The sequence below is a fragment of the Salarias fasciatus genome, chromosome 5 (genome assembly GCF_902148845.1).
Source record: "Salarias fasciatus chromosome 5, fSalaFa1.1, whole genome shotgun sequence".
NCBI classification, from domain to species: Eukaryota; Metazoa; Chordata; class Actinopteri; order Blenniiformes; family Blenniidae; genus Salarias; species Salarias fasciatus.
In genome coordinates, this window is record NC_043749.1 from 32,727,237 (window position 1) to 32,747,570 (window position 20,334).

Consider the following 20,334-nt stretch of genomic DNA (forward strand, 5'->3'; position numbering starts at 1 on the left):
TTCGTCAGCTCACCCGACATGCTGTCCAACGATTTACGGATTTCCTCCATTCCGCCGTCATTTTCATTCCCCTGTGCTTTCTTGGGTGGCGTTATGTCGGTTTTCCGTGATTTTTCGGTTTACACACGGCTTCGATTGCAGAAAACTTTGCTTTTGGTTTGTCAGAACGCAGCGGTGTCACTGGGTGCCGCCATCATTCATTCAGCAGCGCATGAGAGCGGGGGGAGAGGGGGGTCCGGGGATGCCGCAGCACCCCCGTCACCCAGGAGCCCCCGGATGAAGGACAGGGCCAGGAGCACACCCTGTACACGCACACCCACCTTCCCCCACCCCCTAACCCCCACAGCCCACCACCACCACCCCCTATCTACCCCCCCATCCACCCCACCCCATCCATCACTTACAATGTAAATCTCCAAATTGGCAATTCCAGTGTCGCTGTCTTCATCTGATTTGTCTGTCACCGCATGTATGTTTCCTTTCTCACCCCCGATGCACACCGGCCGCGGTCCGGCTCCGGTCCAGCTCCGGTCCGGACACCGCAGCTAATCCGTAGTCATTAAAATCAATGCTGTGATGCACACCGGCCGCGGTCCGGCCGCGGTCCGGCCGCGGTCCGGCTGCGGTCCGGCTCCGGTCCGGCCGCGGTCCGGCTCCGGCCCGGTACACCGGAGCACTGTGATTCACCCCTAAATTCCACATCCTCCGGTCCGCTCCGTCTGCACTCAGCTCCGCTCCGGTCCGACCGCCGCAGCAAATACGTTGCTATTGTAATGACTGTAGCCTGCGATGGGCTCCGTCTGGCCCCGCCCCGCCCCGCCCCGTCCAGTCCAAAATAGAGCCCAGGTCTATTCTTCTCTCCGGTCCGGTCCGTCCAGGTCTCCGTACGCATTCAGATGCAGCAAACAGGAAGGAGAACTCCAACAACCTCCAGCTTTATACAAAATAAAATCATTTTGTATTTATTAAAAACTTTAAACTGTTAAAAGACGGTTTTTTTTCGTCACATTAATTTTCAGATATATCACGAATAAACATCCCATACTGATTAAAATATACACTTTAAAAAGCGGGCAATCAAAAATTAAAGCACACTATCAAATTTTATTTGACAAACTTCTGTTTTGCCTGTAATCAAGCTGTAGTCGAACGTTTCTGAATGTTCACACAGCTGCATGTACGACCCGTTTGCAGGGTATTGTCCATAAATTTCGTGTTTTCTACAAAATACATATTCAGGACCATGTATGCATTTTATTCTGAAAGGCCCGAATGTCAACATCCTGTCGCACAAAATTCAGCGTGTTGAAGCACAACAGCCAGGATGAAGAGACGCTGATTTTGGAAGTGGAGAATCATAAAGTTTTATCTGACCCCAGTCACTCTTCCTACCAGGACGTACAGAGAAAGACGCCAGTGCTTCCCAGACTGCTCAGCTTCTGGAGGCCGATGCTAAACAGCGCTGCTGCTCTGCTTCTCCGGCCGGCGGAGCAGAGACGCAGCGGAGCAGAGCGGAGCGGTGGGTTTCGAACAAACGGAGCGGAGCTGAGCGCAGCGGTCCGGAGCGCAGGACAAACGCACGCAGTGGAATTTAGCGGTCACACCACCTGCGGTGTCTCCGCAGTCAAGCCCGGAGGAGGTTTCCAGATCTGTCGTTATCCCCCGTAGACAAATTGAAACCCGTTTTACTCAATAGAAAGCAGCCCAAGCCGCCGTCTTGGATGAAAATGCACGTTAAAACCGTATTTGTATGATAAAAAACACGTCATAAACACATAATCATTTCATCAACCCGTCCGACGTGTTCAAAAAAGACGCTTGATTTGGAACAAACGGCTGCGGTCCGGCTCCGACGCTTGTCATGCCCCGACTCAACAGACAGGCGCGAGAAATGTCAGGTTCGTCTGGACGCAGATCTTTATTGTGGAACAGTATTCACAGGACAGATGCACAGGAAGAGCTCCTCACGGAGACCTCTCCCTCACCGGCCTCTCCAGCTCCAAGCTCTGGAGAGGACTCTCGCACCTGCAGCCACGCCTCCCGCTTTATGGTTTCCCCCACAGGTGCTCCAATTAATCCCCACACTCTCAGAAAGTAAACTAATAAACCATTCCCCTTTAACATACCATAACTTAATGACTACTGGAAAAAGATGCAATGATGGGAAAATGTTTTAACGGAATAAGAGTGAAGATGATGATTAAATTGATTGGCCAATCCCAAATATAAAAAGCTATGGTAACCTACAAACAAACCTAATTCTTCACAACAAAACAAACTAAACATACTCCCAGCTACCCCACAACTAAAGTGTGTCTATGGATGAGGGCGAGTTACGCAGCCAGGACGGCAGGCCCATTAAATCCTGCCTTCACACCGCCCAATCTGGCAACACGGAGCTGCTCCGGTCACAGAGCTGTTTTGAGCCATTTTGGTGTCATTTGGCTTTTCAGCAGTGACGAAATGCAAAACCGTTCATTCTTCTAAAGCGTAGAATGACTACATGACGTTGTTTGTTCTGTATTCTACCAGAAGAAGTAAAAAAATAGAATATTAAGGCAAAAACACGACAGATTTTATTTTGAAGTGACTTGTTTTGGAACACGTGCCGGAGCCCTACCGCGTCAATTCAGACGGAAGCAAGTCGGGTGCTGGAAGGAAACGCGATACGTGTCCCAAAATAAGTCACTTCAAAATAAAATCTGAGTCGTGTTGTTGCCTCAATGTTTTTTAATCGACGTTTCTCATGAATCTTATGTGGGAGTATACACAGAACTAAAAACAAAGCGCAAAAAAAAAAAAAAAAAGTGCAAAATGCCAGGATAAAAAACCCACCAAATAAGTGGGAGGAGGCAGGTGTCAGGTACATGTATGATTAATGTCCTCCAATCCTAGTCTGACATGTCGTGACATGTCTGCTGTGACATGTGATCTCATAGTACTTAGAGCATCACTTCACAAACGAAAATGGATGATGAGAGACTGATCCTGGAGGTCCAACGACACCCTGTCATATATGACACATCCCATCCAAGCTACAACAATAACCAGAAAAAGGAAAAGGCCTGGAAATCCATCGCGGTCATCTTAGGAGTGGACGGTGAGTCTTTTAACTTTTCATGACCATCTAAACAGTGAGTCGATGTGTATTGTGCGTATTGTGTGTATCTCCTAATGTCATGAAGTGGGAATGTTGCCACGTCATCCAGCTTGATATTGTTGAATGTAACACAGTACAAATAAGTACCTTTGAATATATCTGTACTTTAGTAAAGAAATGTAGACCCGTTCTTTGTTCTACATTTTGCAGCTCTAACCAGTACTTCACTGCATTTATGAAAAGCACCTAAGTACATTTCATGGTCTCCATAAGAAATATAAATACGTCAGGATGTTATGAAATGCAAATGTTACTACTTTTAATCGTTTGCCTACACTTCAATCAATAATGCCAAACAACACAAATAGTTTTTATTGACTGGTTGTGCTCATGTCTCCAAACTGACCAGATGTTCTCAACGCTGTTGGTGCTTTTTCTGCACATAAAAAAAAACAAAAAAAATACATGGAAGATTCAGCAGTACGCCACACATTGCACTCACACTGACAAGTAAATTGTAATAACTGTTTATTCACACAAAAAGTAACTTAAATGCTTTTATGTCCAACATACTGTAATTAAACACACAAAGGGGAGTTGTTTATAGTCGACTGTGCTTTAAATGAAGCTGTAGTTTCACAGCTCACTGCTTCACTGATCACCATCCTCGCCCGCCTGGTTGGACTTCTCACCCTCAAGCACATTCAAGTGATGGTCATGGTGTTGAAGTATGTGCTTGATAAATTTACTTCAGGAAATTGAGCACTCTTTCCAGTAAGACTGCTCACACTTATATCATTTGTTCCTGCCACGACACACGACCAGCTGGAATATTACAGTATGTGGTGAATGTGTTTCTGTTGTGGTACGCTGCTCCCGCTGCCCTGTGCCCACCAAGGTCTCTTGCCTGTGCCAAGCATCCACCTGCTCCTTCCGCCTCATCAAGCATCCTTACATTGTCACTTGGGGAAAGTAAAAAATTATGCAGGATGCAGGCTGCCACAACAAGTGAGTCGACATGATTGGGGTGCAAGTTTATGTCTCTTAGCATCACTCTCCATCGTGCAGTGAGGATGCCGAAGGCACATTCAACTACCATCCGAGCCCTTGATAGTCTGTAGTTGAAAATCCTTCTGTCGTGGGTGAGGTGAGTGCCAGGGTAGGGCGTCAGCAGGTACGTCTTTAAGGGGAAGGCAGCATCCCCCACCATGACATGTGGCAGAGGACCCAGCTCAGGAGCACCAGGCAGGGGAGCGTTAGGAGGCACATCAAGAGCTCCGCTCTCCGTCCCTCTCCCCAGGTCGGAGGCCGCAAAGACACCTCCATCACTCATCCGGCCAAAGTCGCCAACCTGAATGGCTCTGAATCTGTAATCTGCATCAACCAAGGCCATAAGCACAATGCTAAAGTTTCTCTTATAGTCAAAGTACTGTGAGCCAGCGTTAGCTGGTGCCTGTATGTTCACTTTTTTCCCATCGAGAGCTCCCAAGCAATTGGGGAAATTCCATCTGTTCCAGAAGCCACGTGCCACCTCAGTCCAGGTCTCTTGTGTTGGTGATGATGGCAGGAACTCGGCCATCATCAACTTTTCAATTGCTGCACAGACCATGTGCACTGACTGTGCCACAGTGGAGTGTCCGAGCCGATAGCAGAAAGCCAGGCTGATTAGAGAGTCACCAGATGCCAAGAACCTGTCAAACATGAAAAGACAGAAAACACATAATTTACATTAAAAAGACACATGGACTCAGGTGGCACATGGCTTCAGCTTACACACCTAACACAGCTTAACCACACATTTAATACTAATATTTATCTCCTTCTTTTTGTAGCGGATGACTGCAAGAACAGGTGGAGGCTCATCCGTGATGTTTTTGTGAAAAACATAAGGAAAGAACCTCCAAGTGGTGCGGAGGGAGGCTCCCAGCCCCCTCCCTACAAGTACGCTCAAATACTGGCATTTCTGAGGCCACATGTGCAACACCGAAGGTTTGTACTTATTATGAAGTATTTTGCTGTATAAAAAGATTAGTATGTGTACTGTATTATGTCTTATTGCACAGCTGTATGGACAAATCCACAACTAATCTGCTATCTGCTGGCTCTTGTACAGTTCCAAAAGCAACTTGCGGCTGAAGGTAACACCCACAGCTGCAAGATCCGCACCTATGTCCAGGAGCACTACACCAACAACTGAAGTGGACACAGAACAAAGTCAGTCCCTGGTCTCCACAGCCCCCTCTCCTGTGCCCACAACTGCCTCAACCTCTGCAGACAGACCTGAGAGGTCTCGTAGTCCCAGAGAGAGAGCCGCAACAAGAGCACAAGAAGGGAGAAGGAGGCGCATGAGTCCATCTCTACAGCCAAACTTCCAGGACAGACTCCTTGGTGTCCTTGCGGAGCCCCCACCCAAACCACCAGTCCCTGACAGCAATAGGGATGAGCGGTATCACTTTGCACTGAGCCTAGTGCCGATGATGCTGAGGCTCAGTGAGGGTGGGCAACGAAGGGCAAAATTGAGCATTTTAACTACCCTACATAATATACAGGACGAGGAGTCACGAGATCCAACAGTACACCCACCACCTGCCCCCGTGACGCCACCACCCACCACATCGGCAACAAGGGCCCAGCCTGCAAGACAGGACAGTGACAGGGAGGCCGGCCCGACGTCACTGGGAGTGTATTCTCAAATGCTCATGGATGACAGCCAGTGGGAGGACTATTAAGGCTTTTTCGGTTTTGAAATGCCTTAGTAGGAATTGTAAATAGTTTATTTCAAAATCACATTTTGGTGCAGTTATGAGTACTAATAGTTGCATGTTTATGTAGTGTTTTTGGTACTTCTTGTATTTCACTGGACAAAATTGCATGTCTGTGTTTGTGTGAAAGAACAACATTTTCCAACATTGTTTGTTTTCTTCTCTGTTACTTACCTCACTGCAACAGCCAGTCGTTGTTTAGGTTCTATGGGAGCTCTGGAGTTGGTGGTCTGCCCGGTCAATTCAGGGCCAGCGACAGAGAGAAGATGGTCCATCTGCTCAGCGCTCATTCTAAAGTAGATGTGATGCCTTTGCTTGTCCAGTGCCAGCTCCGCTACCAGATTGTGGAAATCGCCTTGTTCCCATCTTTGTTGATTGATGGGATGAACCCAATGGCGCCGTCTTCTGCCTCGAGCCCTTTCATTGTCGTCTTCTTGCTGTGCAAGCAGAATTGCAGCAGCAAGCACCTTTCTTCTGCTGGCTGAATGCATAAACAGACACAAATTATTAGTTGTGAATGTAATAATCTCCAGAATATTGACAATAATGACAGTATTGATGGTGGAGGACGTACTACATTGGAAGAGTACAACAACAGCACAAAGTTCATTGAGTATATCAATCCATTTCACTTAACAGCAAAAGTAATCGTTTTCAAAATTACTTTTTCAGGAAATGCTATTTCTAACATTGATTTGTAAACTATATTACAGGCACCAAAGCAGGACTCATACCCATCCACGAATAAACCAGGACCAAACAAACAGTGAAGTTGGACTAAACTGGGGCCACCAAGTGCAGATTCTGCAGGGAAATGTAATGGACCATAACAAAGAACTTTTCATAGAAAATGTAAATCATCAACAAGCACTTATTTTGTGGCATTATTATGGTGATATCTTAGAATACATCAGAATAAAACGCCATGTAATCATTACACACATTACTGGAACGACAAAAGTTGGTACTTACTCATTTTAGGGGAGTGAAACGATGCAACGATTGCACGTTCAGGTGAAAGAACTTTCCAAAGTCTTTACTTTGCGCTCCTGTTCAGCGGGGTTGTTGTCGGGTGAACTCCCAATACCGCGTGAACCCATGTGCTCTTCTATTATCGCGAGTGCAGTTTCAGCACCGGGAGCCGCTCCGTGTTGCCAGATTAGGCGGGTTTCCACCTTGTCAGGCTTGTTTTGAACACGTTCGGTGGGTTGATGGAATGGTTATGTGCTTGTGACGTGTTTTTATTATACCAATTAGTTTCAACATGCATTTTCTACAGAAATGACAAATTGGGCGGCTGCGCCCGATTGAGTTCTGCGGGTTGTAATGTGTTTATGCTGGAAAAAGTGACATGTCTGGCAACCTCCTCCGGCTTGACTGCGGAGACACCGCAGGCGGTGTGAATCACAGTGCTCCGGTGTACCGGGCCGGAGCCGGACCGGAGCCGGACCGGAGCCGGACCGCATCCAGTGTGCATCGGGGTTTAGTATCTCTGTGAGACTTTTTCTCTGCTGTGTTCACTTTAAATTTGCCAGAGCGACATGCAGGCTGAATGTGTCCCACTTTGTTGTATTTATTGCACTTCTCATTGCGGAATCTGCTCTCAGCTGCTGTATGTGACCCTCTTCCACACCGGGAACAGAGCTCATTTTGGCCTTTTCCTTTCTGTTTGGTTACCGGTGTGATTTTGTTCACACTGGCATGTGTTTTCGCTCCTGACTGTAACTCCACAGCATCCCTTGCGGCTGTTTCCATGGAAACGGCAACATAGAAAGCTCTTTCAAACTCAAGTTTTTCCTCTGTTAGCAGTTTCTTCTGAATCCCTTCATTCAGTAGCCTACATACGAGGCGGTCTCTCAAAGCATCATTCAACCCCTGTCCAAAATCGCAGTGTTCAGACAGTCTCATTAACTCTGCCACATATGCCGAGATGGACTCTCCTTCATGTTGGTTGCGCTTATAAAATCTGAAACGTTCTGCAATCACCAGTGGTTTGGGTGTCAAGTGATCCCATGGTCTTTACCAGATCTTCATAATCCAAATCAGCTGGTTTATGTGGGGCAGTCAGACTCCTTCATACTGTAGGCTTTTCCTCCCATGGAGCTCAGCAGCACAGGGACATATTTTTCTTCCTGTATATCATTTGCCTCAAAGTACTGCTCCAGCCTTTCACAGTAAATATTCCAGTCATTGACACAGACTTGACGCAGTCCTCTCCATTCATTTGCGGACTGTCCCTTTAAGATGTCCGCGCGCAGCAAAAGCTCCGTCTGAATCCCCTTCAGATCCGCAGCAACTTTTTCTCCGTTTTCTGCTCTGTTCCTGCGTCACAGGGCTCGTTTCTGCGCGCAGGAATGCAGGTAAGTGTTGCACGGTGTTCCACTAATTTTCCTCGTCGCCACTTTTGTGTCTTTTATCTATTTTTAGCGACACAAAAGACCAGGAGTCGGCAGATAACGTTCAGTCACTTTACTTGAGTTTTTCACAAGAAGCGCGACTCAACACACGGCGCATGAGAGGGACGTCACCAAGCATTCCCAATATAACCAATGAAATTATATATTCTCTTCAATACACTACAGTAGCCACGCTAACGTAGCCGTAGCCACGCTAACATAGCCACGCTAACGTAGCCACGCTAACGTAGCCGTAGCCACACTAACGTAGCCACGCTAACGTAGCCACGCTACGGCAACGTCATCTCGCAAATTACCACGTCGACCCGAGTCTCCCTTTGGCCCCACCCACTAAGAGCCGGTAGCAGCGACCCGTTAAAAACCCGGGTTGACTGCAGGGTGGAACGACCCGGGTTTAAATGCTGGTTAAACCCTTTACACTGCCGGGAGGAGCGGGTGGGAGCGGGTTTAAACCGGTTTTTTTGGCCAGTGTGAAAGGGGCTTGAGTGTGTGAGTGTGAGTGTGAGTGTGAGTGTGTGTGTGTCCATACCTCCTCCAGTCTGCAGCTCATCATGCTGAAGGCTCTGAACACACACTCAGTCGGTCCGGTTATGGTGACGATCCTCTCTGGAGACGAACCTTCAGAGATGTTGATCCTGGCTCTGCTCTGTGGGGGGGGGGGGAACACATTTTAGAAAGAAAGAAATGGAGGACAAAGATGAATGGAGTTCAGCAAGATGGAGGGAGGAGGAGGAGGAGGAGGAGGTGGACCATCACCCATGAGTATGATCTTCATGAGATGACAGACCCTAAGCAGACTGATCAGCTGTTCCTCCTCCCCCTCCTCCTCTTCCTCCCTCTCCCCCTCCTCCTCTTCCTCCCCCTCCTCCTCCTCCTCCTCCGTCAGGAGGTGATGATGTCATGCCGCTCTGTCTCTTCGGTTCTTCAGGTTCTGCTATTTGGTGAAGCTTCAGTTCAGAACCAGAGATTAAAGATCAAAGACTTCAGAGGGGGGGGGGGGGAATTAATGGGAGGATGACGTGGGGTGGGGTTGGGGTGGGGGGGGTCTGAAGGGTCTCACCTCTTCGCGGATTCTCTTCACTGTTTCTCCTTTCTGTAAAAATCCAGACACAGGGTTCACCACTTCATCTTAATGACGATTCAACAGACAGTACTGTGGCTGAAAGCTAATGGCTAACTGAGGCTGCTAATGCTAATGATGGCTAACGTACAGAGCAGAGAGGGACTAATGCTAAATATAGCTAATACTAACAATGGCTAACGCTCAGAGTGGACAGAGGCTAATGCTAATGATAGCTAATGCTAACAATGGCTAACACTCAGTGCAGAGTAGGGCTGCCACGATTGATTGATTAATCACGATTATGTCAACTATTAAAATCATCGATGACTAATTTAATAGTCGATTTTTTTTATTGTTATTGTTTTTGTCTTGAAACTGCTGCGGCACCTCCCACTGCCGCGTCTGCCTTTCTGTGTTTGACACACATGCGCAGTCGTGTCAGCCGCGACAACATGGCCGCCCGGCAGCAGCGGAGCTCCAAAGTGTGGGAGCATGACAAGAAAACCTCAGAGAAAAGTGCAATGCAGCATCTGCAGGACAGAACCTGCCTTCCACGGCAGCACAACTGCGATGCATGAGCAGCCGAAACAGAAGCACGTCGTGGCTCGTGACGATGATTGACTACTAAGAACGAATCATGGACAAACCTGTGTCAAAGAGTTCCACTGCATGGAACAGCTGGAACAGAAGAGAGCGCGTTTCCGGAATCACCTGAGATTCAACCTGCGGTGCCGAGACGAAGGCATCACACCATCAAGCCTGGATTTAAAGAACCCCATACCAACGCAGAACGCGGATAGAATCGTGAGGAGAGCGCAAAGTGCATTGCTACAGGAAAGGATCCGCTGCACGGCAAACTAGGTAAAAGAAATCAACTTGTCATTAGCACAAAAAAACGGCACATTTCAGACAGACATACAATATGGACAAGGACACATACAAGCTGATAGAAACACATCTGAAGCACGCACACGAATGGCAGTTCGCAGAAGCCAAACATCGCCAAGTTAGGAAATTAGAAACACTAATCCAAAATAAACAAGACAGGGAACGTAACACGCACGACGTAGCATCCAGGAAGTGGGTGCATAACATCTCCAGTCGCTCTTTAACCACCACGGAGCAAAGCGTTTTAGCCCGGGGTCTGAACTATGCCATCACACCCGCTAAAATTCCGTACGACGATTATATTTTAGCTACTGAAATAGCGTGCAAATCAATAGAAGACCAGGGGGAAAAGTCAGAACTACGAAACGAAATAGCAGGCATTTTAAAATCCGCAAAGCTACCACCAGCCAATATGACTAAGGAGGAGGTGAAAGCAGCACAGGCACTCGCCAAAGACAAGAGCATCACCATATTACCAGCAGACAAGGGGAGAGCCACAGTAATAATGAACACGGAGCATTATGAAAAGCAAATGGATACTATGCTACAAGATTCCAATACATATGAAATTCTAAAGAAAGACCCAACTGAAGACAAAAAGAAGGCCCTGAAATCACTACTCAAACCCCTTCTCAATGAAGAAAAAATAAGTAAGGAGACATACAATCATCTCATCCCCACAGCAAGCATCACCCCTAGAATTTATGGAACCCCCAAGATACACAAACCTGGAACACCGCTTAGACCCATTGTGGATAGCATCGGGTCCGTGACGTACAATCTGTCTAAAGCCCTGGTCGACCTCAAAACCACTCCTTGGCCTCACAGACCAACACTGTAAAAATGCCAAGCAACTGGCCCAGGAACTGAAGGATATAACAATTCAAAAAGATGAAATATTTATCTCACATGATGTGGTTTCTTTATTCACAAAAACTCCCATAAACATCACAATACACATCGTACATAATCGTCTCAAGGAGGACAAATCATTAAAAAGAAGGACCCCACTCACTGTCGAGGACATCACAAGGCTCCTGGAATTCGTCTCCACCTCCACCTACTTCCAGTATCGGGGTACCATCTACAGGCAGAAGGAGGGGTTCGCAATGGGGGATCCGCTGTCTGCCATAATGAGCGGCTTCTTCATGGAAGACCTTGAAGCCTGGGCCCTCAAAACAGTCCCACCACACTGCGGCCTCTCCCTCTGGAAGAGGTACATGGATGACATTTTGGAAATAACAAGGAAAGGACACACACAAGAACTCACGGATCATCTCAGCACACTGGATGACACAAAAAACATCAAGTTCACCCACGAAGAGGAAACAGACAGCACCATACATTTCCTGGACCTGGACATAAAGCACCTGGAAGATGGCAGCATTAAAATTCACATATACCGGAAACCCGCTCACACAGACCAATACCTCCTCTGGACGTCAGAACATCCCATTAACCACAAACTTTCAGTCGTAAGAACCCTTTTCGAACGCACAAAACTAATCACACAGGAAGAAGATGGAAAGGAGGAGGAACAACACATCATAAAAGCACTACGAAAGTGCAACTATCCGATGTGGGCCATAAACAAAGGCCGCCAACAAGCAAAACAAAACAAAGACACAAAAAAGAGAACAACAACTAAACAAACTGAGAAACAAGACAGGGCCATGGTGACACTCCCATACATCAGAGGGATCACAGAGAGAATACAACGGGCCATGAATAAGCACAACATCAGCACCCCAGTAAAACCACACATAAAACTACGGCAGTTACTAGTACATCCCAAGGACAAAATAGAGCCACAACACAAATGCAATATCATTTACGAAATACCTTGTTTGTCGTGCAACAAATCCTACGTCGGGGAGACTGGCAGAGCCTTCAACATCAGGACAAAAGAACATCGCACTGAATGCGAAAAAGAAACATCTAAAGCGTGCACACGCTCCTCCAAACGACAGGCAGAGCAGGAACAGCTAAAGTCTGCCATTTCCGAACACTGCAAGAGGGAAAACCACCTCATGGACTGGGACCATGCCCAGATCATCGGCACGGAAAGCAACAAGTACCACCGCTGGATCAGGGAGGCCATCGAGATCCGGAAACGCGCCCCCCAGACTGTGAACCGGGCAGAGGGGGCGTATCAACTTTCCCATACCTGGGACACAGTACTGAAGAAGTCGGACTGCAGATGGCGCTGTCATCCTACTCCCCAGTAGGAAGCTGGCGCCAAAACCTGTATAAATCAGCCGACCAGACAACATCACGTGACACTTCTGAGGAAGGCTGCAGCTTGGCAGCCGAAACATGTCAAGGTAGGAAAAATAACCTCTGGCCTGTGTATATGAATCCAAACCATGAATACAAAAAAAGGCCTAATGAACCTTATCGGACTACGATGATTGACCGTCGTCTCGGTAAGCTAATAATATTAGCATAGAGGGCTAACTTGCTATTTACTCATAGCTGTTAACATTAGCGGTGACGATTTGATTCATCAGCTGCCTTTAGCACACATTTCATGTTTTCTGTAACGTTCTAACAGTGATGTGTTTTAATAAGAAGTGACGTCGCGCTGATGTTTTCCACCGTTATGTTTCAGAGCTTCACCCCATCGGAGCGGATTCTCTCTGCAGCAGAACATCTGCTCCCAGAGAGAGCAGCCTGTCTCCAACATGTAGAAATGCTGACTGTCCTGGCGGTGAACCAGAGCCCTGTGGAGTTTGGGATTATGTAGAGTCAGAGTGGAATAAAGTTGTATACAGTTGAGCACTGAACACAAAATGCACTTTTGTTTTGAGTCAGTGAGACGAAAACTTTAATAATTCCTTAGTTACAGGAGCCTGCCTCAATGTTGCTGTGCTTGATGCCAAACACAAATTAAGAAAAAAAATTAACATGAAGGATTTATTTTTGTGTTGTTTAGGCAAGAGCCTTTTCCTTATTTTACTCAAGTATTTGCACTTTATGGTACACAGTTAAACAAGTGTTTGTTGAATATTTCAATACAGGTTTAATGAACTCTCATCTGAATTGTCTTTATTTTAGTTAGAATATACCTTAAACACTTAAAGCTGAAATTTAATTGTGGCTATATAAGAGCAGCTTCATGGTGGTGCGATAAACTATGTTCTACATTTAATTTATATATGATGCGATTAGTCGACTAATCGAAAAAATAATCGGTGATTAGTCGACTACCAAAATAATCGTCTGTGGCAGCCCTAGTGCAGAGAGAGACTCATGCTAATGATGGCTAATACTAACGACGGTTAATGCTCAGGGCGGAGAAAGGCTAATGCTAACGATGGCTAACGCTCAGAGTGGAGACAAGCTAATACTAATGACAGCTAACGCTCAGAGCAGAGAGAGGCTAATACTAATGATGGCTAGCGCTCAGTGGGACAGACGGTGGGACAGGCGGCGGGACAGGCAGACGGGGGAACTGTGGTTCCGTCCCAGCTGTTCTGGGACCGGCTGACCGTTCGTGTTGGCTGTGTGACCTCGGGGCCCTGGAGGTCATGACCTCCTCACCTTTCCGATGATGCTCCCCACTTCCTGTGGACCAAACGGAGACGTCAGCCGCAGAGCGGACGGCGGCGAGTCTGTCCCGGTTGTCCTCACCTTCCCGAGCATCAGGAGGCGCAGCGTGAGGGTGACGCCTACCGCCCTGCCCCCACAGCCCGGCTCGCCGCTCATGGTGGAGGCTGGAGGAGGGTGGAGGCGGTCTGCTGGGTGGAGGCGGTCTGCTGGGTGGAGGTGGTCTGCTGGGTGGAGGCGGTCTGCTGGGTGGAGGTGGTCTGCTGGGTGGAGGCAGTCTGCTGGGTGGAGGTGGTCTGCTAGGTGGAGGTGAGGCCTGGCTCCGTCACTGGCAGGCGTAGCGGCGTTCCAGTGAAGCTGCAGCGGAGAACCCGGACAGGAACCCTCAGCTGCGGTGTGGAACCTCCGGGTGGAGCTGGAGAACCGGCCTCACTGCAGGAGGAAGGAGGTCAGAGGTCAGAGGTCACACACTGCCACGGGCCGAGCTCGCTTTCCACTCAGTTCCTCTTTAGGTTCTACGTTCTGGGTTCCCCTCATGCTGGGGCTGTACGGCGTGGAGGCATCCCCTGAGTGGCGGATAGGGGGGCTCTCCTTCGGGGGGGTTGCACCTGAATAAAACAGAACAGGGTGCCGTGGACCGACAGCCTCGGAGAGGGACTCTGACTCCAGACCCGGGTGGACGGAGCTCGTCAGCCTTGGTCAGCAGTCTGTCCAGGAGAAGGACCACTCCAACTACAAACCCCGGCGTGGCGGGACGCTGTGAGGCGGCAGCCCCACCAACCGGACTAAAACCAGGTTCATGCATGTCGGTGATGGACCAGATCCACCTCCCATGGACCAGATCCACCTCCCATGGACCAGATCCACCTCCCATGCAACCCGGGAGTGACATCGTAGAGCCTGTCAGGAACTTTGTGTCTCTGGGGTCCACGGTGACAGACAGCAGGACCTAGAACCAGAGATTGACCACAGATGAGTCCTGGCAGCCTCTGCTCTGCCGTCCCTCTGGAACCACTCTGGCTGGAGACGACCACAAGAGGAACCCGGACCTGATGGCTCCGCCCCCTCCAGCAACACGGAGCTGCTGTGGAGGAACAGAGCAGCTGGACCAGATCCAGCACTGGAAACACCTGGTTCACCTGGTTCACCTGGCTCACCTGGAAACACCTGGTTCACCTGGAAACACCTGGTTCACCTGGATCACCTGGTTCACCTGGCTCACCTGGAAACACCTGGTTCACCTGGAAACACCTGGTTCACCTGGATCACCTGGTTCACCTGGCTCACCTGGAAACACCTGGATCACCTAGAAACACCTGGTTCACCTGGATCACCTGGTTCACCTGGCTCACCTGGAAACACCTGGTTCACCTGGTTCACCTGGATCACCTGGATCACCTGGTCGGCTCAACGCACCAGGACGGGATACCCCGACCCTCCTGGAGCACTAGGTAAGTAAGTAAGTTCTGGGTCCTTCGTGGAGAATGGGGAGAGCTCACCTGGTGAAGATCTGAGGAAGAGGAGGAGGAGATGAAGATGAATCAGGAGAAAACAAACATCCTGTTGTGGCGGTCGCACAAGGAGGAGACGGACGAGAGAGGTGAGCTGGGCGTCGTTTATTAGCATCACTCAGGACACAGCAGCCATCCAGGAAGCCACCCTCTGACAGATCATTCCTGCCCTTTTAACCCCGCCCACAGTGAACCACACCTCCTCAGGTGACTAAGCCCCGCCCCTTCGAATGTGAGGCAACACCCTCCCCCAGCAGACACCACACTGTTCTGCTCATAGAGCATCTTCCTCCTCTGACAGGCTGTATTGTATTGACAGGTCAGCTGGTGCTAACTGTAGCACTACAGTCGTACAGTCACCGTTCCACACAGGACTTTACAAGGAACTTCCCCTGCAGGACCTGGTCCTGGTCCCCTCAGGACCTGGTCCTGGTCCTGGACTGGACCTTGGTGGTTCTCAGGTTGGAGAGGAAGCAGATTTATATCTTCGCTTCTCTTTCTGCCTCATGAAAAATACAGTCTGAGCTAAAGTAGGTCACAAAACACACACACACACACACACACACACACACACACACACACACTAGACAAAACAAAATTTACATATGAAAGACGGACTGACTGCGTCTCTGCAACATTGCATCTTTTTGTTATTGTATCGTCATGTCTGTCCCTCTGTCCCCCTGTCTCTCTGTCTCTCTACTGTCCCTCAGTCTCTGTCTGTCCCTCCGTCCCTCTGTCTGTCTCTCTGTCCCTTCATCTCTGTCTATATGTCCCTGTCTCTGTCTGTCCCTCTGTCTCCTGTCCCTCTCTCTGTGTCCCTCTGTCTCTGTTTCTGCTACATCATTTGCATTTTTCCCGACAACTTCCTGACAAATCCTAAAAGAGTGGACCAGAAGAAACACGAGGGAGAAAGCGTGTGTGTGTGTGTGTGTGTGTGTGTGTGTGTGTGTGTTGCAAATCCAGACTAAATGAATTATTGAAGTTCTTTCAGATGCTCTAGCTCTGGGGTCAAGCACCTGTTCTGCACATCCCCCCTTTACTCATGTTTACACACACACACACACACACACACACACACACGCACAGTCTCGTATTTCTATCCTTGTGGGGACCTTCCATTGACTCCCATTCATGTCTAGCCCCTAACCCTGACCCTTACCCTAACCCTAACCCACACCACAATAACGCCTTACCCTAAAGAAATGTTTTTGCACTTTTACTTTCTTCAGTAACAACAACATGGTCAAGAAAACACTGTTTCTCCTACTTAGGACCGGAAAAAGGTCCCCACAAGGCACGTCGTTTCACGTTTTGCTATCCTTGTGGGGACATTTGGCCCCAACAAGGATAGAAATACGAGAACACACACACACACACACACACACACACACACACACACAGACACACAGCTCACCTCATGCATGGCTGATTCATAGCTTATTCCCCCAAGTCCTCCTCTACAAGGACAGGGCCACAGGGGTGTGTGTGTGTGTGTGTGTGTGTGTGTGTGTGTGTGTGTGTGCGTTCTCGTATTTCTATCCTTGTTGGGGCCAAATGTCCCCACAAGGATAGCAAAACGTGGAACGACGTGCCTTGTGGGGACCTTTTTCCGGTCCTAAGTAGGAGAAACAGTGTTTTCTTGACCATGTTGTTGTTACTGAAAAAAGTAAAAGTGCAAAAACATTTCTTTAGGGTTAGGCTTTGTTGTGGTGTGGGTTAGGGTTAGGGTAAGGGTCAGGGTTAGGGGCTAGACATGAATGGGAGTCAATGGAAGGTCCCCACAAGGATAGAAATACGAGACCGTGTGTGTGTGTGTGTGTGTGTGTGTGTGTGTGTGTGTGTGTGTGTGTGTGTGTGTGTGTGTGTGTGTGTGTGTGTGTGTGTGTGTGTGTGCGCGCGTGCGTGTGTACTCGTTTTTCTATCCTTGTGGGGACCAGTAGCTCAGTTGGTAGAGCAGGTCGTCTCATAACCAGAAGGTTGGCGGTTTGATCCCCGCTCCCGCAGGCGTAAAACTGGCGTTGTGTCCTTGGGCAAGACACTTCACCCACCTTGCCTAGTATGAAAGTTGTGAGAGTGAATGGTTGGTGGTGGTCGGAGGGGCTGATGGCGCAGATTGGCAGCCTCGCTTCCATCAGTCTGCCCCAGGGCAGCTGTGGCTACAGTTGTAGCTTACCACCACCCAGTATGGTGTGAAAGGGTGATGTGATATTGCAGTGTGAAGCGCTTTGGGCTCTGTCAAGCAGGGTAAAAAGTGCTATACAAGTGTAGTCCATTTACCAAATGTCCCTACAAGGATAGGAAAACCAGCTCGATGTGCCTTGTGGGACCTTCTTCCGGTCCTGATGAGGGGAACAGTGTTTTCTTGACCATGCTGTTGTTACTGAAAAAGTCAAAGGTCAAAACATTTCTTCAGGGTTCGGCTGTGTGGTGGTCTGGGTCTGGGTCAGGGTTAGGGGCTAGACATGAATGGGAGTCAATAGAAGGTCCCCACAAGGGTAGAAATACAAACCCGTGTGTGTGTGTGTGTGTGTGTGTGTGTGTGTGTGTGTGTGCATACTGATTGATGGTGTGGTTTTAACTCTTTTTGTTTTTATGATTGATAATGATGAATATGAAAAGTGCTCCACGAATAAGTGTTGACTGACTGACTGAGAACTGGAGAGACATCGAGACCAGACAGCTGCTCTGGATCCGGGGAAGAGGACATCCGTCCACAGGGAACGGGGACAGTGGTCCACTCCATTGTTTACCATGCTCCGTCGCGCTGATGATGTCATCAGTGTTGGACACCATCAGCGCGGGATAACGCTGTACTGACAAACGCAGCCATGCAGCTCACCTGCGACCCGATAGTGTTGGTGTGTGTGTGTGTGTGTGTGTGTGTGTGTGTGTGTGTGTGTGTGTGTGTGTGTCCTCAGCTGAAGGACAACCGCAGCCTCCTGTTCGTCTCCATTGAACTGAAGTGTTAGATTACTCCATCAGCATCCACATTCTGCTGTCATCCACCCTCTACACACACACAAACACACACATACACACACACACTCCCTGCTGTTTCCCGTCACTGCTCCTCTCTCTCTCTCTCTCTCTCTCTCTCTCTCTCTCTCTCTCTCTCTCTCTCTCTCTCTCTCTCTCTCTCTCTCTCTCTCTCTCTCATTCTGTTTCTCCGTCTCAGCTTCTCTACTTTCTGCTCTGCTGTTGTCATCACCCCCCCATCACCCCCACATCACCCCCCCATCACCCCCACCCCCATCACCCCCCTCATCACCCCCACCTCCTCCACCTCCATCAGCCCGGCTCCACACAGTCCTGACTGGGAGAACCTGAGACGGCCCGAGGAGAGCTGGATCAATAGCTTCTACCAGGAAGGAGCTCCCAGACACACACACACACACACACACACACACACACACCAAAATGCAAAGCACATGCAAAATCCTCCAGATTTGCTGGAGCTTCTCTCTTCAGTTCCTGCTGGACGCCACAAAATACAATGAACTGTAAAGCCTGGTAGAACACTGGTAGAACCGCTGGTAGAACCACCGGTTCTACCACCGGTTCTACCACTGGTTCTACCCCCACCCGACACCACCTGACCCCCACCACTGCACCCCCACCCCCTCCTCCTCCGCTCCTCTCAGTTGCTGAAATGTTTCTCAGGAGCTGAGCTGTTTGAGGAGCTTCTGCTGTTCATGCTGTCAAATCACAGGACTGAGGGACCAGAGGACCAGGGGGGACCGGGGCACCAGGGGGGACCGGGGGACCAGGGGGGACCGGAGGGGACCGGGGGACCAGGGGGGACCGGGGGACCAGGGGGGACCGGGGGACCAGGGGGGACCGGGGGACCGGGGGGGACTGGAGGGGACCGGGGACCAGGGGGGACCGGGGGGGACCGGGGGACCAGGGGGGACCGGGGGGGGACCGGGGGACCAGGGGGCACCGGGGGGGGACCAGGCGAGACTGAGGGACCGGGGGACCGGGGGGGACCGGGGGACCGGGGGGGACCGGGGGACCAGGGGGGACCGGGGGGGACCGGGGGACCAGGGGGCACCGGGGGGGACCAGGCGAGACTGAGGGACCGGGGGGGAGCGGGGGGGACCGGGGGACCAGGGGGGACCGGGGGACCAGGGGGCACCGGGGGGACCAGGCGGGACTGAGGGACCGGGGGACCGGGGGACCAGGGGGCACCGGAGGGGACCAGGCGGGACTGAGGGACCGGGGGACCAGGGGGCACCGGGGGACCGGGGGACCAGGGGGGACCAGGCGGGACTGAGGGACCGGGGGACCAGGGTGGACCGGGGCACCAGGGGGGACCGGGGGACCAGGGGGGACCGGGGGGGACCAGGCAGGACTGAGGGACCGGGGGACCAGGGGGGACCGGAGGGGACCAGGCGGGACTGAGGGACCGGGGGACCAGCGGGGACCGGGGGGACCGGAGGGGACCAGGCGGGACTGAGGGACCGGGGGACCAGCGGGGACCAGGGGGGATCAGGTGGGACTGAGGGACCGGGGGACCAGCCGGGACTGGGGGGGAGGGGGACCAGCGGGGACCGGGGGAGACCGCTCTGTTCTACAGACTCAAACTTGGCTCATATATAGTGGGGCGTCGTCGGCATAGAGGGATCTCCTGCTCTACCTGCTCTACCTGTTGTGGACCAGAGGAACCTAAAGGTCCAGCATCAGGACCACCAGAGAACCCGGAGTCAGAACCCTCAGAGTCCCTGTCACCTGCATGTTGACGGGGTGGTGCAGTGGTTTGCAGTGCCTCTCACAGGAGAAGGGCTCAAGTTTGAATCCAGAGCGGTGGTTCTGTCCGCTGCAGTGGAACGTCTGAGGGAACCACCGATCACGGCAGCGCCGCTGCCAGACCTCCACCCGAATGCCTCCGTCATTAGCTTAGCTTAGCAATTAGGCTAATGTCTCCGAATGTCCTCCAAACATTTATTGACTACAACTCTTCAGACAGGAAGGACGGAGGAGCTCCACCCGTCTGCACATCATCCCCCTCCATCATCCTCCCCCCATCATCCCCCTCCACCAT

General features: G+C 50.3%; 1 protein-coding gene across 1 annotated transcript in view; it reads left to right on the top strand.

The window, feature by feature from the left end:
* Positions 1-20,334, top strand: part of LOC115388516 (dystroglycan-like) — a 31,696-nt gene that overhangs the window by 4,500 nt on the left and 6,862 nt on the right. Inside the window, exon 2 of the mRNA XM_030091677.1 lies at positions 11,598-11,605. Within this exon, the coding sequence (XP_029947537.1) occupies positions 11,598-11,605 (8 nt within the window). The remainder of the gene's footprint in view (positions 1-11,597; positions 11,606-20,334) is intronic.